Here is a 21211-nt window from a genome sequence, read left to right on the forward strand (position 1 = left end):
AGCACACCTGCTCCGGAAAAGTAATAATCTAAATGATACAGTAGATTTATAATCTCAATTGGTCAACAATTTCAGTAATTTTTTTTCAGGGAATATCACTTGGATTTCTTCATGGACAGAGAAAAGAAAAAGAAAAATGTGACAGTGCTTCCACCCAGCTTGCCCTCTGAATACCAGAAGCTTAAATGAGGAATGTAAAGTGCTGATGGTCAAAGCAGCACAGTAGGAGATGGACTAGTAGCTGCATTTCTGTATGCAGCAGAAATAAACTGTCCCTACACTTTCATCTCTTCTCCTGACACTTCTTAGCCAATCACATACCAAGTATGAATTCATCTTGTTCATGAGATACAAAAAAATTACAAGGTAGAGAGTCACCCCACCAAGGACCAGCTGGCCTAAACCTGCTTAGTAGTGAAAACGGGCTGAGCTGAGGCTTTCTCCCATCAGTCAGATTATCTATTCTGTACCAGCAATTCCTTGTGTGTAATCATTTAATTGTCTGAGATATTCTGCATTTCTGTGTCTATGGAATAAAATTAGTTGTCCATTTCATTAAAGATGCTGCCACAGAAAGCTACGTTTTCCAAAAATGTCCACTTACATGTTCCTTAACATGTTCAAAGACATGTGGACGGATGATTTGCATTTCAAAACACTAGCCAGATAAATCTATTTAACTCAAGTCCTCTTGACCTTCACTAGTTCATGATTTGCAGTAAGAGACATCTCATTGGCACAATGGTTTTAATATACGTTAACAAATGCATTAGTTGACATGGAAACCTTTTTTTGTCCTATTAAAAGGCAGGTCTAAAAGACTGAAATTCTTTGAGAGATATATTAATTTCCTCTTGGAATGCATAGGAACAAACAAAAGTCGTGTAGTATAATGAACCATTCCAACTAGTGTATTTCAAAGGCTAGCAGCTTCAACTATTCACAACTATTATTTCTAAACAATAATGACTTCTAACATGGTAAGACATTTGTATTCATTGAGGATAAAAGCCCTGAGCCTGCCAGTACTTACACATGTGCTTTACTAACTTCAAACAATTTTGTTACTGTCCTAGAGGACTAAATATGGTTCCCTTGGAAGCTCATGCATAGAAGACTGATGTCAGGCTCAAGGTTGGATCCTGAAGGCTGATCTGTCCTATTCAGCTGTTAAACTACTGGACTGTCTTGATTCTTGTGTAGAAACCATTTCTCTGGTACAGTAATTCTGAATATGAAAGACAATGTACAATCATGCTTGCCTTAAGGTATACAGATAAGACTGCGTTTATGCAATTTAATAAAAGGCTGGGTTTTCAGTGGTCTTACAGCTTCTCTTAAGTAAAAAATGTGGGTTTTTGGCCAGATGCTGGATACCCAAATCTGAACATTTTATTCTGTGCAAGTATGAAAATAAGCAGGAGTGAGTGCAGATATGAGCCTGTCCTCTGATACATCCCTTCCCCCGGCTGCATAATTCCTAGTCATCAGCCTACCTCTAAACATGCCTCAGCATTGCTGCGCTGAACCTACTACCCAACAGAATGGCCTGTGCCCTTAATTGGGACAGTGGTTCTCTGCCCAAAGCAATATCTTTCTTCCTGCTGCTATCCAAGAATGCAAAAACCCATACAGAGATCATTATTGTCAAAAACTGATCTATGTGGAACTTTGTGAGCCGAAATAAAGAAGCACCATAGGCCTAAATTAATACACACTGGTTCTGGCATGGATGTACACGGGAAATTTGTAGAAACCTGTCTGGTTTAGATCTTATAGAAGCTGACATCCACAATTCCCTCTTGCTGTAAGAAGTACACTCATTCACATGTTCTCAGGAATTGATCAAGGTTTAAAAAAAAAAGAAAAACTTTGAATTAAAAAGTCACAGGCACCTAATCAACCTGCAATACAGAACACTCAGTAATTGTACCTTACTAGACAGTTACATTACATTTAGGTAAAAACGTTTAGATTGAGCAAAGCCATCACTTGCGCATTAATGTTAATAAAATATCCATGCAATTTTCTGAATTTGTGTGCTGCTGAGGAAATTCAGAGGGCTAGGCATGTCAATGCACAGCTAGTCATTGAAGTTCACTTTTTTTTTTTAGATTCTTACCATGCAGGCAAAAGGAAGACAGTTAACAGGCACAGTTGGACAATTCTGAATGTAATATCAAAGGCTTGAAGATGAAACAAACAAACGTGTGCCGTGATACTGGTCAACACAGAAGTTCTTTTAAATATAAACCACATGGAGAACAGCTAGATTTGACTGAACTAGACCTTGGGTAATATAAACATGCCTGAGTGCAATTTCTCTGGTAGGACTGTACAGTTTTTAATGGAAACTGTGGTGGTCATTACAAAGATGACATATCTAGAGTAGAAGACATCGAGCATAGTCAGAAATACTGGACATCCTACGATATTACAGCAAGTACGTCACTCTTCTATAATATTGTGCATTCATAAAGGAGCCTAAAACACTTTAAAATGGCCTGATACTGGGAGGTGCTGAGCTGAAAGAGCTTTCACTGAAACCAAAAAAAAGTATAGCTGCTGAACGTTCTGCAGAACCAGACCTTGGGAGTCCAGCCATTGAAATTAACTGGAGTTTTGCCAAAAAGAGGTCAGTAGAACTTGGTACAGTTAGTCAATGTCAGTGCAGAATGATGTATTGCAAATATCGAATGCTGAACTCGAAAGAAAAAAAAATTGAATTCACTTCAAATTGTCTGCCTTGTTTATAATGAAATAGCCAATGCTTTACTACATGCTGATTCTGTTACAGCTATACATATGGATAACCATCAGTAATGAAGTCCATAAGCAGGAAGACATATCTTTGGGGAAGGATGCAATTATATCCAGAGATTAACATTACTACACTAGGCTCCAGTTTAGCAGAGCATTTGAGCTTATGTTTAATTGAAGGCAAGTAAGAAGGTTTCTTTGTTTCAAGGGTGTTAGACATGTTCAAGGCTCAGTCCATATCGGAGAGCTTTGTTCAGCTGGGACCCTAAATGTCTCCAAAATAAAGTGCTTCCTAAATAAGAAGAGACTCTTCTCCCTGGGTTAGTGAAGAAACTGGGAATTTCTCTAGTTTTGTTCTCTAAACAAACCCCGTCTTTAGGTAAGGGTAAAAAACTGGTTGTCATCTTTCCTGGGAAACGGCCAGGTAAAATCAATCTCAATTCTTACATTTGCCGTTTGCCATCATAACCAGTTTTAATGTGGTTCCCTAAAGAAATAAGGCTTATGCAACTATGCTGCACTTCCATCTGTCTACCAGTTCCCTTTTCTTACCCTCTCCTCCTTCACAAATATTGTTCAATTTTTCCCACCAATTTTAACTAGGATATAAGAAATATAAACTTAATCTTATTTAGCCCGTATCACCAAAAGGGTCCAAATACCTCAGAAGCTTTAATGAGCGGGCAATGCCACAGAGCAGTCTCTCAAACAAAGCTGTTTGAACATACCCAGCTAAGAAGCTGCACACCTCTTAAGGTGGAAGGCATGCCACATGCAGAGAATTGTGCGGCACCCTGGAAATTAGTGACTCCGAAAGAAATTGTAAGGTTTTTCTACGCAAACATCCTACCACAAGTACTCAGGGAAATAACGCAGCCAGGGAGGTGATTGTTCCTTTGTACAAGGGAGGGATGAGACTAATAGTGGTGGTACATCGCAGACTGTTCTGTTGTGCATCTAAGGATGTTAGGAAATTAGGGTAAAGAAGAGCCACAAACATATTCAAGGACTGCAGAAAATACCTTGCAATTAAAGGGTTCAATCAGCTAAACATATCAAAAATTAGATTAAGAGATGATTCTGTAATAATGTACAAGTACCTTCGTGTGGAGAAAATCTAGGCACTATCAAGTTCTTTAATCTAGCATATTAAAGCATAACAAGAACAATTGCAAATGGGAAATAAGGCACTCTCTGTTAACAGAGGAGGTGATTAGCTAATGGAAAGCCACTAAGACAGGAACTGGAAAAACGTCTATCTCTTGGTATCATTCAGTCAAGCCTGGGTGCTATTCTGGAAGATCCATGCTAGCCACATACAAGCTAGGCTCAGTTAACTGGAAGTTATTGGTGCAATATAAGGTTAACTGGGTGCAAATTATTGGCTGCTGATACTTAAGCATCAAGGCTATAAAGGTGCTAGGGTCCCTCTGGGGTTTAAGTGCTACGAATGCATGTTTTCCCATAATATCCTTGTCATGCGGAAAATTTATTACCTCCAGCTTTAGCTGGGCAACTGAGACACAGAAATGCTAAGTGGTTAGCCTCAAGGTCTCAAAGGAACGGCAGAACAAGAATTAAACCACAGCCTTGCAGGACCAAGACTATTGCATGAACAGCTAGAGCAACCTTCTTCTCCAATAAACTGTATTACTGTATTATATTTGACATAGTCCTTAAAAATATCTTTGAGCTGAATGAACATAAAACAGAACTGAATGATTTTCTTATTAACGGCAATGGTTAATGTTGTTATTAGGCAGCACGAATTCAACAGCAAATATTTTTATTCCCAGGACACAGATGATGCATGCTTGCTTGCTTCTACAATTACATGTATGATAAAGTATTTCCATGAGAAGTAGGTCCTCTGATATACAACAATTTATTTGATAAAATGGGTGGTTTAAAACAAAAAATACGGATTAGAAAATAAACAGTATTTTGTGTTTTCTACTAAGCGATATTATTCAAAGATCTGGGTATAGATTTTAATGCTGGACTCCAGCCTGATCCTACTTTAAGCAAAGGGCACAGGGAAATGCTTGTTGCCTCACATAGTAACAGGATTCAGCTAAACACCACTTAGCACAGCAATGGGCTGTCAGAAAAGCCAAGATTTAATTTTCATGTAGGATAGATCAGAAAATTTTCAAGTGTATTAAAGCTCCTCTTTAAATATTTCATGTAAAGAATATACGATAACAAAGAATAGAGCCAGGTAAATAAATAATGTTCTGCTTCATTTTCCTGGGATGCACTTACCCCCTCTATGGCCATCTGAAGCTGCACTGCATTTGTTTACTTTCTGACTTCTGCCACCCCACATGCACTTCGAGAATTTTCTTAGAGAATTTGCAGAGGTGGACCTGTTCATTTCTTATGTCCAGCCTCCTTTAACAGCTTAAAATAAATTCTGACTGAATCAGATAGGAAGTCTTCATCCCGCCTCCTTATCACCTCTGTGATGTATAACTGTGGTGTCATACACAGGAAGGTAATATTAATAAGGCAGCAAAACTTTTACAGATGTTTTGGAATGATTTGTGAGGTCCATAGTAATCCAAGCTAATGGTATTTGGTCATTGCCCTGCTTAAAGGTACATTAAAGCTGTGTTTGCAATAATACTATTTACAAGTGTAAATTCATTCCTCCTCATTCTATTCACTAGTATTTTCTATTAAATTAACGCTGGGGGAGGAAGGATCTAGTACATTTCAAACCCTGCAGAAGCAATCAGAAAACATTTAGGAACATATGCAGTTGTGATGGGGGGAATAGAAAAGAAAGCATTTTATTATGCTGATTTTATCCTATTTCTCTTGACTGGTGTTAACTAACGTACAAAAATCCAAAGCTCATCTCAGAAAATAGATCTATGAGTTTTCAAAATTCCCCACCTATAAATTTGAGTGGGGAGCAGGGAGGGGAAAGAGGGGTACCTTATACCTTACTATGCAAGTTGAACTCCACTAGCTACCAGCGGCATGAAGCACTTGGGCATACTGTTAAACAGAGGAATGAAAACTACTCTGAGAGACAATACCCATCTAGAAATCCAGTCATTGAAAGCTTGCTTCATGAACTGAAGCTAATTAATGCTCTCATGTAGGGTTGAACCCAAACCACCAGGATGATAGCAGCTCCACAGGTGAATTACTCTTCTGGTATGCTGCCACTTAAAATTCCACCTAGTCACTTTGAAAGGATTGAGCACATGATTAAATCTTTCTATGGGAAGGAAGAAGATGAAGAATTAAAATGAAAACTTCCTAAAAAGCACAGAGGACTGAATGTTTAAATACAGAAAGACTTTACATTGCAAAACACTTCCTGCAAAAAACTGTCCTTTAATTACGTCCAAAGAGTTACACCTTCAACAGACCCATTTGGAAGCTCTAGAAAAGGCATCTTTGTCACTTCAATCTCACATATAGCTGCTTCAATAAAGAAGATGAATTAAAGCACAACAAGGAAGTCTGGGGAAGACAGCATGAACTAAGCAATTTCTTAACCAGAATAATTTCTCCACACAGATGTCTGGAACAACATGAAAATAAAAACCAAGACCAGATTAAGCAGATTCCTTTACCTGAGAAATGGGAAACAGGACAAGTCATTCCTACAGGATATATGTGTCAGGAGTATTCACAAGTTACATTTGGATTCTGCAGAATGACTTTCACTTTGGATACTATGACTGAGCTTTCACGCCCTTCCAGTCTGTTTGCATTCCTATCTGCTCTTGTTTGTATACTTTGCTTTCTGAGGGAGACAAGAACAAGATTTCAACGTGTTTAGGCTGGGAGACAATGATCAGATGTATATGGCTATAAAACCACATCTGCTAATGTCTCTGAAAGATGCTACAGCTGCTGAAAATCATAACATTTACTTGTCTAGGTTATCAACTAGATCAAAATTGTATTTACAACTAGATTTCTCATCAAATACATAGGATTATCAAAAGTAACATTTCAAAAGGAATTGAGTTAGGAGACTAAATCACATCAACTTTCAGTAGAATGCAGGCATCTACGTGACACAGACAGTACCGAAAACACTAATCTGTGTCAAAGGTATGAGGCCTTTTAGGCTCACTGTGTCGGCAAAAGGCACATAGGAACTGGGAATCAGCCAAAGGCCTTAAGGAGAGGAGAGGCAGAGAAAGTGTAACAGGACAAGTCATTTGTAGTGACTATTGTTGGCGAGGAATTTGTTTTCTCCTCAACCAGGAATAGCTGGAAGGCTTGCCCACACTGCCCTGAAGGAGCATTAGTGTTCTCTTCTGTTTGGTGTCTGGACTGCCTGAGAATTTTTTGTTACGTATGCAAAGCCAGCTTGTAAGACTCAAACCAACATGGCTTTGCCAATCACTTATCTTAGTTAGAAGGTAATAAGATCAGTCCTACTGGGAGGCAAACCATTGAGGTCATAGTCCATGAGCAAAATGGTTCCATAAGTTCTGGCAGAATGGGTGGTAGGGCGGCAGGAGCTGCAGGAACCAGTAAAGCAACTGGAGGCCTAGTGACAATTCTTATTCTGACCATTGCAGTAGACCCAGATATAACTGTGGTGTCATACACAGGAAGGTAATATTAATAAGGCAGCAAAACTTTTACAGCTGTTTTGGAATGATTTGTGAGGTCCATACATGATCCTGGGGTATACGAGCTCTCTTTGAGTGTTTGGCACGGTCGGATGCATGGGGCACAGAACCGCCATCCTTTACTGAAGTGATATGAGTGAAGACGTGTACTGATGATGATTTATGCAGGCAATGTTTTTTTTTTTCAGACTCATAGCCAGGACATCACTGCAGCTCAGTATCTGTGCAGCTTACTCAGAAGCATGTTCCCCACTGACTCAATGATTTTTGCAACAGCTTCTATTTGGCACCATCCAGAGAAAAATTTTGCTTCCAGCAGGGTCTCTAGCCCTGAGGAAATGAGATAACACACAGAAAACTTCTAGGAAGATGACGAGCTTTAGACAACAAGAAGAGTCCAAAGCCTAAGATCCTAGGCTCCTAAGTTTGTCAAGTCCTCCTGAACTCCTAAGCTGGGCCCCACTCTGAGCTGTGTCTATTTTTTTCTGTCCCCATTGACACTGGGGGTCATGGCAGACATCAGAAATTATTTATGAAAGGTAAGCACCTTAGCAGAAAAGAGAGGTCCTTAGCATATTTTACTGAACAAGTCACAAACCTCATATGGTTCCCTTATACTGTGTGCCTTCAGCCGTATCTCAAAGATCATTGGAGAGCTTTTAGAATTACAGTGCAGAGCACCCTGGAGTAGTACACAACTCAGTATTCCCAAAGCTGAATAACAAGCCCAAGGCATGTTTATGGGATGCAGCTGTGGACCGTACCATGTGGCCAAAGAGACACTGACACTGAAGTCAGGTAAAATGATGGTGGCAAATAGCTGACCCTGCTGCATATAGGTGTAAGCTGGAAACTGGGACCTCTGAGATCGATTTCTAAAACGGGATACTGAATCAAGTTCTGTACACTTGCGTAACTGCCTGGAAGAAATTTTCCTTTTCTCTCATCCCTTCAAAACAGAACTAAAATCACATCCAGAATGGTGGCTCAGTGGAGGATGATGGTATACTCCAGAAAAACAGTCTCTGCAGGCTAACTCGGAAAGGTTCTGGGTTTCTGGGGCAGGTCGTATTCCATCACAGGTCACCAGACTGTTCATCTCACTCTATGGATGACCGGCCATTGCAAATGGGGTGCTAGTTCATCCCTTATAGGATTTTCAGTACTGTAGGTAAACGTCCTGGTGAGGATAGCACAGGTTGGAGGGATCAGGGCTTTCCAGCACCAGATCTTGGTTCCCTGTAAGACAAGATGTTGCTGTATTTCTTGTCTGCAATTTAGCATGTCTCAGGATCAGATATAGACGTTTCTCCCTTTCCATTTATACACAGATGGCAGTCCCAGGGAATATTGAACCTGCTGAGAAAAAAGCAGAGACCAGAAGTCAAAATATGATCTATCAGACATAGCATATATTATTCTGGAGGAGAGGTTAGATCTAGTTAGATCCTTTGCCGAGGAACCTACAGGCCAGAGAGTGTGCTCAATCATAATGTAATTCAGTGGTGAGTGTTTTTTACCAAAAAGAGGATCAGATTTTGCTTTTGGCTGAAAAAACATCACCAAAATGTCAGTAATTGTGATGTCTCATTTGCAATACCAAGGGGAGCTGGCGAGCTGAAAATGTCATTTATTTAGTAGGGAAATGTTGCCATGATAATCCACTGAAATTTTGGAAAATAGGAAAGATGTGTTAAACTCAGAGTCGCACTGTCCAGACTAATTGTAAGAATCCAAAGACGTAACTTGGCAGAGGACCTAAATAACTTCTCAGAGAAAACCTATCATAGATATCAAAAGAGAAAGCTACATGACTGGTTTGGAAGTTGCCAGATGTTTTTATAACCGGATCAGCTGATCACCTAATCTTTCTAAGTATATAGAATCACTGCCTAAGGGCAAGAAAACATTTTGCAGGATGGTTATCAAAGACCATCAGGAAATAGTTGTGGAAAATAGTTCACTTAGGCCTATTTGGAAAGTCTCAATTATTTTAGTCCGTAGCATCTGTATTTTGTATTGATTTCTACAAGTGTATTACTGAATGTAGCACGTGAATTTGACCCAGCCTGATGTTTTGAACTGCTCAAATGCAAGAGACTTGGGAAACATTCAGTGGAAAACCAGTCCTGAGTTAATTAACGGATACTGGCAGAGCCTGTTAGCTCTGAAATCCAAGAGTTAGGCTAACAGCCTTTCTAGTCCCCAGATCAGTTACACCTGTTCCATATCCTGCTGCTAGGACTAGATGGAACGTTTTGATAACTTACAGATGAGATACTTTGGTACTGTGGAGATCTGGACATATGTCTTGATCAATATCACCTCATGAACCGAATCCTTGCTTAGAGAGCTCCTCAAGTCTGTTAGGACTTTTCCTCCAACAGCGTCACATAAATGACTGCAGGGTCTAGTAATATCTAATAAGGTATTTATACCCTGTGCAGCCTAAGTAATGTTGCTTTAATCAAATTAAATCTCAATTTCCTCTCGTCTCTCACATCAAATATAAGCTACTTATCTTCACCTTAGCGTCCCCTGATGGCCCATTCTCACTCTTCTTATGATCTCTTGTTCACTGCTGTGGCTGTACAAGCTAGTGAGCTACTTATGCAAGTGAAGCCATCCTTCAGATTGCTGCTGATTTTAACTCCTGTTTTAAAGCCTTTTTATTTAACACAGAAATAAAATTTCTGAGCTACTTAGAGCAACAAACCTTCAGAGTCTTGCTTAGACCTCCTTCTCTAATGCTCAGCAGTCCTTCTAGATCACAGCCACATCCACAGCAATATAACCTTTCCATTTGCAGGTTCAGTCATAGAAAACTCCTCCTATCATTGAAATGCTTTCCTAAATTCTTCCTGCTAACAATTATAAAGAGTCCTGATCAGCACTTTACTCTTAGCACATGCTGAGGGGCAAGAACTACAGTTTCCAGTTTCACCATGTACCTACGCGCCTTGAAAGAGGCCTGGGGTGGTATGGTCTGGCTGAAAACCACTTTAAAATGTTGTTCCTGAACACTCCTATCAATACCTTTTATGACCACTGCTCTCCCATTTACTCACATAATCAGAGTATTATCACTACCTTGGACCTCTCTCTAACTGCACTTCATTCGCAGCCATTGTCTTGCATATCCTTCTGCACAACATCTCTAATACCCTTACTCATTCCTGTAGTTAACATTCTCATCCAGGCTTCTCAACACTTTATGCCTTGCGTGCCGAAACTACCTTCTCTCTGGCCTTCATAAATGCATCCTTGCCCCGCTTGTCATAACCAGTCAAAATCACACATCCTTCGTCACAAACCCACCTGTTGCTCTGACCAGATCCCTTCTCTCTTTACCTCTTCCCCTTTCATATTAACAGCATATGCCATAATCCTTCACTACCACTGTCCCCTTTACAACCTCTTTGGAGTCTCTTTCCTGACAACTTACTGCTGCGATGTCAATTGGTTCGTGTGAGCAGCTCATCTTTCAGACAAGCACCCTCATGTTTTCTCCCCTCTGCCTTCCCTGTAAACATCCATACAGTCCTCTTATTGGGTCCTTTGGATCCTTCTTCAGTGATGCTGCAGGAAAACACTTAGGCCTTGCTCAGACCACAGCTTGTCACACTGACCATCACTAACTCTGTACTTCCTTAATCTTCATCTGTCAGTAGCTATTTTTATCTCTTCTTTTAGGGTTTTCCTGATAGAGGTCATATCTTCTGCTGTGTTAGTACAATTTTTGATATACTAGAGTTCTGTCGGGGGCCTCGGGGTCTAACTACAATAAAACAAAAAATTCATTCTAAGCTTTAAGTACAATGGTGAACAGCGTCTGTTTAATACACGAGGCTAATCAGATACATTTATTAGCAGTCTGAGCAGAGCTGTGGCTCCAAATTAACTTCAAATAAGAGTTTTGCAGGTGAAGAACAAGAAAGAAATCATTCATCTCCCATCTCAGTTTTCAGATCACAGTAAGACAAAACATGTCTTGAAATGAGCAGATCACTGCTGCTGTGTTTTCAAAGATGTTATTATATTTTGGTTTAAAACCAAATCCAACCATCAAGGCTTAAAAGAATTAAAATATATTCCCATATGATATAAATCAGCACAGTTCCAGTGACTTTTAACAGACTACCACAATTTTAGGCAGGTAAAGCCCAAGCACAAAATACTTAGAGAAATCTCACACTGCTGATTAGGAGAGCAATTTCTTGTTGATGATTTCTAATTCCAATTTAGCACTTTCTTTACTCTCTACAGTGAAATGACAGCAGTTAGTTTTAGTCTCCAGTACTCATCACTAGAACAATGGTGGTTGTTTGCTACCTCAAAAATACATGGTCATAATACCGTGGTAGCTAGAACACCCTAATGATATACTACATTTTATTGTACCAGCTGCAAAAGATGAAAAAGCAGACTTAAAATCTTAAAAATTAATGAAAGTTTTTCTTTCTAAAATAGGTTTTGAAACACTCTTCTTACTCTTTTCTTAACAAAATGTAAATTCTGACCTAACCTACTTAGGAGCTTCCAAAGAGCAGAGCAACTGTGATTAACAACCTATCCTTTCACGTAGTACATTTAGTAAATCTGAATCTCCACGTTTCGTAGTTTGGATTTTGCTTGCTAAATCTTTTCTTGTTTACTGTAAGCTTATATCATTGACCTTCTGCTTTTTATTTCCAGATACGGCATTCACATTCTGGCAGCCTGACTCGATGTACGACATACAGTGGAGTCAGTAAACTTTCTGTTCATTACCAGACTGTGGAGCTCACTCACCGTGGAACAAGGGTGGCACCCAGCGGCCAGAGGGCTTGTCTAAATACTCATGCCCTAAGTTTCTCCCTTCTGCATTTTAAATCCTTTTCCAGAATTTTGAAGACAAAAATCTTTCCACGCTCAAGCTGACGGAATCCTCTCCCACCTCTGTACTTGAAAGACAAAAAAGAATTAGAGCTAAAAGGTTTCTTCTCTCTACTCTTTTTGAATACCTCACTTTCTTATAGCAGAGCATAAATCACAGGAATTATGCACTTCGTCAGGGTAGCAGTTAATTCTGAAGGATCAGGCAGTGACTGACTTGTTTGACAAGAGCACATAAAAAGCAGGAATGCAAGGACCTTACCTTACTTTAAGACACTGTATGGTAGGTCCTGATCAGGTAAACATACATTTTTCATCTAAACTACCCTGCAGAACACTTGAAACAATAGGCTGAAACAGTGAAGAAAATCCACAGCCTGTGGACACAGGACACAGCCTGTTTCTTGATCCCCCTCCTTGTGGGGAACATAAAGGCTCTGTGTTGCTCCCAGTACAAGGCTGTGTTCTAACAGACAATAAATTAGATTGTTGCACAGGCAGCATACATGACTGCATAGTGTGGCTATAAACACAGCTATCATTAAACAAGATTTTGTGACAGTACAAATTTTATGTGCTCTTCAGAGGTTCATGTAACTTTGCATTTATTTTGGATTGTATGCAATCAGAGTATAAAAGTCTGGATTTCAGTTGATACAGTATGCTATACTTTCAGTTAAATTCTTTGAGGGAGCTTTTGCAAGTAGTGAGAAAGCTTTTACTCTCTACCCTCACTGCTTTAACTTAATACTTATAAAAAGAACTTCCATGTCGAAAATGCTCAGACAGAGTGCCAATTTAAGATTCAAACTACTATTATTGTCATGGGAGAACTCTCCAAGATAGAGACTCGGTATTTGGAAGCCTGAACACGACCAAACTCACCACAACACAAATGTGTCAAAATTCTGCAAAATTCCAAATGACAAATTGGTGATAATGGAACCTTAGCTTGCCTACAAACCTTCAGCTTGCACTGCTGCATCTTTTTTTATATCTTCAGGCCTTACCTCTGGCCCTAAAAAAAGCAGTTCTATAGAGTCCCACAGATTAAAGTAGGTGAGAATGGTTTTGATATAGTTCTTGGCATCCCTAATATTTTACCACAAGTTTTGCATTAACTTATATTCTTCCTAAATGCCCTGGAACATAGACTAGTATGATCAAGTGGAAATCAAATCCGTAAATTAAAAATAAAGTTTCTAGCCTAGATGGCTATGGCTAAGAGCTTGATAATGTGACCTCAGTAGATTAAGTGGCTCAGAAATCAAAAGGCACATCAGAAGAATCAAGCATTAAAAGAAATGATAATGTTTTAAAGTAAATATAATGATTTTTAGACATCTGCTATGGCAATACTGACAGCCATGGATTTTTGTATTTTCTGAGTTATGTTAGGAAAGAACAGCAGTCTGGACAGAATTTTCTGCCAGATTTTCTGTTAACAGGAAGTCTTTGTTCCTTGAGTGTTTAGTTTGTGCTACATTACCGAAGCGGTAACAGAGAAAATACCGTTCTAGATCATTCTGTAGCCTGATGAATCCACAGTGGTACACTGACAAAAAGTAGGAAGATTTTCCCCTTGACTGGATTGTTTTGCTTTAGCTGAAGGAATGGATGTAGTAATTGTTTTTATTTTATATTGTATGTAATCACTGAATTCAGCAGAAGTATTTTTATTTCAAAAAAAGGTACTCTAAAATGCTTTGCCTCTACCATCAAAGAGGAAGAAACCATCTTAGGGATCCTCCGTAGAATTAATACTGAAGACATTTCCCGGCAGTTTTAGAAACCGTGGCTTCTAAAATTCCTGTGACTATTAATGCAAACGTACCTCTCTCTTTTGTTACCTCACCCTCACTTTTTCCCATTTGTCAATTTATTTTCTTCAGCATTTTATCTAGTTCTTACACTGAGAATTTTCTGAGGGAGGGGAATCGTGTTGTTTGTACAGCGCCTAGCACAATGGGATCCTAAAATCTCTTTAGGATCCTTATGAGTAGCACAACAGAATATTATAATAAACGTTACTTAAACAGACAATAGAAACCAATGTCTCCAAGAATAAGCTGAATAATAGAGGTCTTGTGTTAGGAAAACACTTCCAGTAGGGTGAAAAATAAAAGATTTTCTTTATCTAACCTCTTTTACGCTTTACATTTTCATACCATTCTTAGTGCAGTCTGGTCATTTGCAACTTCTCACGTAACATACCTTAAGATGATGTAAAAAAATTGCCAAATAAATCTTTCTCTCTGAGAATTCTGATGGGAGTATGGCATTTCAAGAGCATAGCACAAAGCCCGTTCTCTAGAACAAGACACTACAATGTACACTAGTAACAAGACACTAGTAACAACAATTCCAAACAACCCAATCTTTTTAGGTCAGAGATATTGTACTTTCTTAGGGGGAGAGGGAAATGCAATTTTCAAGTTGCAACAACCTGAACACAGAACCAGTAAAAAATTATTATCTGTTAATCAGCTCAGAAAGTCTGTAAAACTAAAAATTGTAAATGCCACTGAAATTCCACAATTCCCGTGAAAACTTTTCACTGGCACAGATGTTTATTTGTATTTATGGCTGCAACTTTGGTTTCAACCCTGCAATGCAGGCAAGCGAACCTGAACTGAAGCTGCAATAAAAAAAAGGAATTCCAAGTAATTCCATAAGGGTGTCTTCTACACCACTGACCTTATGACCTCAATCTGAATTTTTTCAGATGCCTGGTTTGTTTTTCTTTGACATGCAATCTGTAGAAAAAGTGCTAAATTTCTCACTGGTTTCAAAAATTAGTAGGTTGTATTTGTAATGTCCAGACAGAATTTTTCTAGAAGGATGAAACAAATTAGGTAGTAGATTCGTGCTGCCCTCAAAATTAAAGTATTTTACCATTATTCCAAAAGTCTGTATTTTTTGGTTATTTGTCCACAGCTCTCATACTGGAGAAAATAAAATAGATAAAAAATGTCTTTAATGGATTCTTGGGCTGAGCTCCAGTACTAAAATGCGGTCCACTAAAGTCTAATTTGAGGGGTCATTAAAGTTTTATTATTGCTATTTACGGTAGTACTCTCCATATTCTAGGTGCTTTCTGAACATTTAAGGACTGTCCTTCAGCATGACACTCACAACCTTTTACTGCTACACAACCAATTAACAGAAAGGCAGTCCTTTCACCAAAGACCTTACATTCAGTGTGGATAAGGCAGCTATAAGGCAGTGAATGTACAGAGACAGGCACTGCATCTCCCAAGGATGACACGGCAGTCCGTGACCCCAGCCCAGATCACTGGGACAGCTGGAAGCAAAACCCTGTCTCCCCAATCCACAGGCTGCTGCCTCGTTCACGAGATCAAAATGACTCTTCAGGTTTTTCCTCTGACAGTGTACCTGGGAGAATGAATCCTTTCTTTAAAGTATTTTTTTAAAGTATTTAAATATAAAGCTATTATATCTTACTACTATTACAGTAAGAGTTATGGCCACATCACATACCTAGAAACTTCAGTATATGCATCTGACGTAGGAGTACGTACTGTGATGGAACAATGTTTGTATACAAAGACACAGTAGACTTCTAAGGTTGTGAAATAAAAAAGCTCAGCCTAAGATATCAGTTAAAATATGAAGTGTATTGTTAAAACAATGGTCTGACATAACATTTTTCACATATTGAAAAGAAATATTAAACTGGCACCTTTTCTTTAGAGTTAAAAACAGGACTGGATGCCTTATTTGGTCATAAAGCTGATTCATCCCATGCCAATTTTACACCTCTTCAAAAGATAGTATGCAGAAAAGAAGAAAAATCATCACTAAATTTTTTTCTTGTTAAGCCCTTCCTGGAACTGGGTGAAGTAGTAACACATATCATTTGAAATCCTACATTTTCACCAACAGGTGGAGCTTGCATTTTATATTTCAATTGTAATGACTTTAAATGAAAAAAATATATACTACAACAACTCCTTTATAACTCACACACTCAAAACTCCAGTGTTTCAGCTAAGCACGATTAGGGTCATGACATGCTATTCCAGGATTCCAGTGCATGTAAACAGTAAACACTGGGCCAACTCCTTGTCTTAGTACGTTAATTCCAAAACTCATTTTGTTTTAATGACTGCATGATTAGATCCATTTCCACTTTTCTCTGAATGTGGCTCCTCAAGATTATATTATGTTTTCTGTTGACTCCACAAATGCTCACACACATATTATTTATGTTATATGCACAGGTTTAAACCGTGACAAATTCTGATTGACCATCGTTAGAACAGGACTGAACCCATACTGTAAAAAGATAATGATGCAGATACCATAGGACCCACTTCTTTCACTAAATTCTTCACAGGACAACACTAACCTATATTACAGGACCTGCTGTTATGGTTTAACTATGTTCTTGAGGGTATAAGCTTTGTCCGATGCCCAAAGCTATTTGGAATTACTCCCATTATTTATCCTGAGTAGGAATATATTTTTTGGAAATCCTTTAATGATATTCCTTTTCTAACCTCCACCTAATAATATTCTTGATTATCTGTGGCTTTTAATTACTATTTTACTAATAAATTACTATTTAATTACTACTACTTAGCTTCCTGGAAACATTTTTTTAGTATTACTTCTTAGTAAAACACTGTCAAAGTCATAATCAACTAAGCGTTATAAAAGCAAAATGGAAAAAAAAATCTTAAAACCCTACAATCGTTCTACAAAACTGTGGAGAAAGGGACCTCCTTATTCCACCCCGATAAAGGATATTGCTAAAATAGCTTCTGATTCAATCAGTGAATTCTGTGATGATAAGAACTGGAAAAAGTTGAAAGAATACATACAGATAGATATATATGTGTGTATGTGCATATAAACACACACATACACAGACCTAAGACATATCTGGGTAAATACAATACATTTTGTGGCTGAAGTTGTATTGGAACATACAATTGCCCAGTTTATATAAGGTACTCATTCACAGCAATACTATTATTAAATCTGTTACTTCAAGATACTAAGACCCAGAAACTCCCTGCAAGAGCAAGATATGGGTACTGTATGGCTCTAATTAGAGAAACTTTTGTGTTTCAGAAATGTTCATCATTCGTACCTTAAAAGACAATTACGAAAGCCATAGGCTCTACTCATTCTCTGAAATTCTTCTCTAGAGACACAGAGATAAGAATAGTATTTGCCCAAACCAGCTGAAAAATGGTCTAGTAATCTGCTTATTTAAATTAAAAAACCCTAAACTTCTGTTCTAAATTTAAGTTCAAGTAGAAGTCAATTCCAGGCTGATTGTCAAAGCTGAGAACCTGCATTTCCAGTTGAATTCAATCTCTTTTAAAAACACGACAATTAACATCCATGTGCCTACTCCCAGAGCTTTGTAGATTACACGTCTACTGATACGGAGATACGTCGGATAAACCGAGTTACCACAGAGATTTAAAAAATGATACTTTAACCCATAATGCCATAGCAGAACTAGCGTATTTCTTCTTACGCCCTGTTTTACTAGTTTGCACATGCTGTGGATCATCGTGGCCGTGACTGAAGCACATTGACGGCTGCTGCTGTTCCAGGCCCACTTTCATAGTCATCTCTGAGAAGAGCTGTGAGGGCTCTGGCTGTGGCCCTGCTCCAGGGCCTCCTGCGTGGATACAGCAGGATCCAACAGCAGAAACCACAGCAAGCAAGAGAAAACTTTCTGCAAGGTTTGTACTATGTGTGTGGAAAGGGCAAGCCGAGCCCACTCCGAACTGCTGCAGCCGCCCTCATTAAAAACATGGAACAGCAACGAGAGACAAACACCGGGCGAAACCCAGCGAAACACCACCACCGCCCCGCCCCCGCCGCCCTCAGGCAACGGCGGCTTACCCGCGCATGCGCGCAGAGAACAGCTGCTCGCCCCCCCCCGGCGCTGTGGCCCCCTGCGCGCATGCGTGGCCCGGCGGCCGCCCCGCCCCCCCGGGACTCCGCGGCACGCGGCCAACCAGGACGCCCCGCAGCCGCATGCGCTTTAAGGAGGAACGGGGAACGGGGGAAGGAGGCACTTCCTTTTCCGGGTTAGGTCCTAATCTACGCCCGTCAGAAAGCCCGGCGCTGCTTGCTTGCTACTCTAAGGTTTCCGCTCCGCAACCGCAGAGGGAGGAAGACCGTTTGCGTCCTTATCGCGCGTTGGCCCCTGTCCGTTAAGCGGCGCCGCGCGGCCCTTGCGCGGCCGAGCCCTTGCGCGCGCCCCCGGCTTCCCGGGCCACTCCGGCGGCTGCTGCGCCTGCGCCAACGTCACCGGGAGCACGCGCGGTGCCGGCGCCTGCCCAGAAAGCGGCAACCCACGTGGGGGCGGGGCGGGAGCGGCCCCGCCTCCGGGCACCGGTAGGGCCTAAGGAGCCGGCGCAGGCGCCGGTGGTGGGCGTCGGGGGTGCCTTGCTGCTGGGGGGAGGCGCTGTGGGGCCCCGAGGGCCGCCGTTGGGGTGACAAAACTGGCTTGTGTCTGTGCTCCCTTCTGTACTAAGTGCTGTTGCCCGTAGCAGGTTTCTGTGCTGCTGTCCTAGACCTCAGTGTGCATAAGCGACTCTGGAAGGACAAAACAGCTTCTGTCCTGAAAGCTTGCCCCTTTTTCCTGTAGAATCCTCTGATCATCCAAGTCTTTGCCCTCGTCAGCCGTGGTCATGAGACGCCACGCTGAGATACAAAAAAACTGAAAGCTGCCTCTTTTCAGACAGTCTGCTGCTTGCTGTGGCTGTCTCTGAAATGAGTAAGGAGTGGGTAGTGTGCTGTGCTATGCAATGTGAGCACTTTATGCTGGAATTTATTAGTCTCGGGGTCTGTAATGGCGAGGCTGGGGCAGAGAGGGAGACGTTGGTGAGATCACAAAATGTTTTATGCTATCATCCTGAAAGCGAAGAGAATTTTTCTTGAAAAAAGCAGCTGATGCCATGGCCTACACTTGGGATTCCTTATCTTTGCCTCTGCTTGGAAGAGTAGATGATTCAGTAGGAAAGAAAGTTCCTTTTATTTTTTTTCGGGGCACTTTTCATTAAATACTTTCTGCCTATGTGTGACACCTGGAATTCTAACAGACAATCCTTAGTATTTTTTTTTTAGGTAATAAAAGATTGAAATGGCGCAGGTACACGGGGATTTTGTTTTGGCAAACCTATGTAACAGTGCTGTTACGCAAATCCAGCCACTAGATGCTTAACATAAGCACTGCATACAACACTGAAAATACTGATGGTTAAAATTCAACATTTGTATAATAATTTGTAAATCGTATCTTGGTTTGCAAACTTAATAGGGTTTTTAATACTGTAGGTACTCGAATCTATTGCATCTATTGTCTTTTCAATGCCCCTTTAGGAGGAAGGGGCAACAGTTTTGGCCGATGGCCGTTCCAGGAAAGGTGGCTGCTTTCCGTCTGCCTCCTCTGCCAACTGTTGGCGAGATTATTAAACTCTTCCGTCTCCGAGCACAGAAACAGCTTTCCCAGAACTTTCTATTGGATTTGCGATTGACAGGTAAGATATTTTGCATATTTTTAGCTACTATAAAACATGTTTCCTGGTTCTCTTCAGAACTCAGGATTGTAGCAGAGGTTATTACATTTGCATGATGGCATCTGTCAAACTTAAAATGGCTGAGTGGTAAACTTCTTTGAAGATTTCATTCTGTGATTCTGTGATTTGATATAAAAAGCAGTTTCAGCTTAGTAATTGGTTTTACTTGCAAATTCCAGGAAAATGTGTTCCTTTATAGAGTAAACGATGTAATTTTTAGGTAGAAATCATATTCCTATAGTAAAAGTTGAGTTACCGATTGAAAATGCGAAAATCCAAGCGTTGTAATACTATTACTGTTCAGGCACTGTCATAATTTGTAAGTGATTCAAAAGTGAAACTTTTTTTTCAAATTTTTGTGTACCATTGTGTATTTTCATGTACTGTATACTATGATTAGGAAGGTCATGTGTCTCAGATTACTGGGAATGTTGCAGCTTTTTAAGCCAGTTGTGTTGTTCTGGTCTATTCAGTTGTCTCTAGCTTTGTCTCAGCAACTGGTGACAAAGCTGGCAGTGATCTTCAGTCTGTGGCAGGGTTGTTAACTGTCCTAGGGGTGGCTGGATTTTGTAGTAATAATTGCAGTGTAGCTCCATTTATCTGATGATTGAACTATACTTGAAAATTCAGGTTGATAAAATTTTCGGGTGTGAACATGAAACTCAGTTCCAGTTCCTGAGTAACTATGCTCTTACCCTGGAATGAAAGTGCCTGCATGTGTTCAGCACAACCTTACACACAAACAGGTCCTCAGATATTTCTGTTTTTTATTGCATACTTGAGAAGCTTGTGATATGTGCAGCATAATTGCCCTCAGCATCCCTCTCCATGCTTCTTAACGATCTCTTTCCTTCATTGGCTGCTTTTTTTCATCCTTACTTTCCTTTCCTTTCTTCCTTCTTAGCTGTTATCTCTTCTAATGTTTTAGTGTTATATCCTTACCTTTTTGTACAGGCATTCTTTCCTCATCTTTTAACTGCCCCAGGTTCTGTAATTACTAGTTGTCTCGATTCCAACTCTTACCTTTCCTGTAGCTCTTCCTTCAAAAAATTGCTCTCTACTTGTTGTAATCTTGATAGTGTTTCACTGCATCCTTTTTCCTTCTTCATTTTCCTTGAAATGTGTTTACTGGAGTGAAACATCTTTAAAGCGGTGAGACATTAGGATGATGAATGTACCTAAAGGAGCAGAATAGTGCTGCTGGTTTACAGATGAAAAATAATGCTCTCTTTATGTGATTCTGTAATTAAGGATATTGTACATTAAAGGCCTGAAACTAAAAAAAAGTCATTTTGAAACAGTTGAGCATACGGATGAAACAACTCTGAATTCTGTGCAGTCTAGTATGCATGTGATCTTTTAACTGGGATGTGTCATTGTTTGTGTCTGTTCTGA

At 39.9% G+C, this 21211-nt stretch overlaps 1 protein-coding gene across 4 annotated transcripts in view; it reads left to right on the plus strand.

Annotated features, from left to right (window-relative positions):
• The first annotated feature begins 18239 nt into the window (after positions 1 to 18239).
• The window catches only part of TFB1M (transcription factor B1, mitochondrial), a 32807-nt gene continuing 29835 nt past the window's right edge, over positions 18240 to 21211 (plus strand). The window contains exons 1-2 of one of the 4 annotated variants that reach the window (XM_068938654.1): positions 18240 to 18322; positions 19609 to 19777. In XM_068938654.1, coding sequence (XP_068794755.1) covers positions 19645 to 19777 — 133 coding nt within the window. In that variant the 5' untranslated portion in view covers positions 18240 to 18322; positions 19609 to 19644. The other 3 variants (XM_068938652.1, XM_009676991.2, XM_009676993.2) reach the window with 3 other exon arrangements.

Source organism: Struthio camelus, chromosome 3 (genome assembly GCF_040807025.1).
Source record: "Struthio camelus isolate bStrCam1 chromosome 3, bStrCam1.hap1, whole genome shotgun sequence".
NCBI lineage: Eukaryota > Metazoa > Chordata > Aves > Struthioniformes > Struthionidae > Struthio > Struthio camelus.